Raw genomic sequence first — 1,716 nt, 5'->3', positions numbered from 1 at the left:
CGTTCATCGAGGCAACTGAAGCTCCAGGTAGACGGATTTACGAAAGGCCGTGGGATGGCATATTTGGACTTTCCGGCCTATCGAAATCGACCATCACAGGAGCTCGTCCCATCTGGAGAACGATGATGGATGAAGGGGTAGTTACAAAGAAAGTGTTCTCGATATGGCTTCGACGGTACAGTGATTCTGGTGAAAACGGTGGAGAAATAGTCTTTGGAGGTATAGACCAAGAGCACTTCACCGGAGCTCATACCTACGTTGATGCGGAAGGGCCGCATAACACCTTCAAGATTAACTCCTTTTTTGTGGGCAAAATTGACACGAAAGTTTGCTCCAAGGGATGCAAAGTTCTTGTGGACTCGGGGAGTACATACATTCGTGGTCCACCGGTAAGTCTTTCTGTTTTAATTAATTATCTCTCATCATTTCATTTGTTAAATTAAATTTTAACCCTTTTCTCCATAATTGTAATTCTTAGAATTTGATCGTCAAGATTAATAAGCAAATCGGAATAGCAGCAGACTGCTCTAATTATGACAAGCTGTCTGAAGTTATAAGCTTCACAATAGCCGCAAAAACTTTTACCCTCACACCACGTGATGTAAGACGCTAGACAATACACATATATATATATTATTATTATTATTATTATTATTATTATTATTTCTTTCACTATTCTTCTTTATTTATTTTCTATCAAAAAATTCCTAGTACATTGAGAGAAAGAATGGGAAATGCAAGAGTGTATTCGCGGATGCTACGACTGATTTATGGTAATTTTTTCATCTTTAAACTTTTTATTATATATCTTTAACTTCTTATTTTTTAAAAAAAAAATCTTTAAAATTATTTCTGCGGTTTTTGATTGTGTAGGCAACTTGGCACGCCATTCATTCGAGCATTTCATACTGTTTGGAACTACCAGACTCCGGGAATTGTTAAAGTCGGATTCGCCAAGTCCAAATAATTTCTCTTATTATCTCCTACCTGTTTGTGGTATTATGATATGTACTCTATAAATTATTAACTAAAACAAAAAGAAATATGGGCTATACTTCTCTTGTAGTTTTTTCGGTTCGTTAAATCAAGAAATGTATGAACTTATTATAAAATACTTACAAGAGAGTATAACTACTGCTATTATATGCGGCATGGCAATTACGACTAGAGTTTAATCCGACTAAATTACACTTAACCTATCTATACTATTAAAGCAAAATCCCTAATAGGATTCTGCCCCTGGCTTTTCAAGTTATTTACCACCAAATGTCATTCCCTTTTATTTTTTTTTAAAAAAATCGTCAATGACTTAAGGCCCAAGCCGAATGCATACTATAAAGGCCCAAACCGTATGCATACCTGAATAATCCTTATTTTTTAAAACATCATCAATGCCCTATAACATGAAACCATCTTCATCTTTTCTCAAACCCTATACCCTAAAATGAAAAGGCTTAAAAGATGAAAATAACTTCCGAACAACTCACGTGTGCAAATAAAAATATGACATTTTTACTAATAATATTTTTCAAACCTTATACCCGAACGTATTCATACGCATTCTCATGTTTTTTACAGAAAAAGATTTTAAAAACATAACCTAATGGTTAGTTTATTCCATATTACTTTGGTATATTCAATATTTGTTAAATGTATATATATCTATGAGAAATCAATTATTTTAAAAATTAACCAATCCCATATCTAATAGATACG

The 1,716-nt window shown here is 33.6% G+C and overlaps 1 protein-coding gene across 1 annotated transcript; it reads left to right on the top strand.

The window, feature by feature from the left end:
- Positions 1 to 2: 2 nt before the first annotated feature.
- On the top strand, positions 3 to 1,033 carry LOC106329655 (aspartic proteinase oryzasin-1-like; the record flags this gene model as incomplete). Its single annotated transcript, XM_013768334.1, has 4 exons — positions 3 to 389; positions 479 to 601; positions 712 to 773; positions 874 to 1,033. Coding segments are annotated over 4 exons (666 nt in total), but the record flags the coding sequence as incomplete, so codon positions are not given.
- Between the last annotated feature and the right edge of the window lie 683 nt (positions 1,034 to 1,716).

This window comes from Brassica oleracea, chromosome C3, assembly GCF_000695525.1.
Source record: "Brassica oleracea var. oleracea cultivar TO1000 chromosome C3, BOL, whole genome shotgun sequence".
NCBI lineage: Eukaryota > Viridiplantae > Streptophyta > Magnoliopsida > Brassicales > Brassicaceae > Brassica > Brassica oleracea.
Note: the sequence above shows the minus strand (reverse complement) of the source record. Positions and strands in the feature narration are given on the sequence as shown.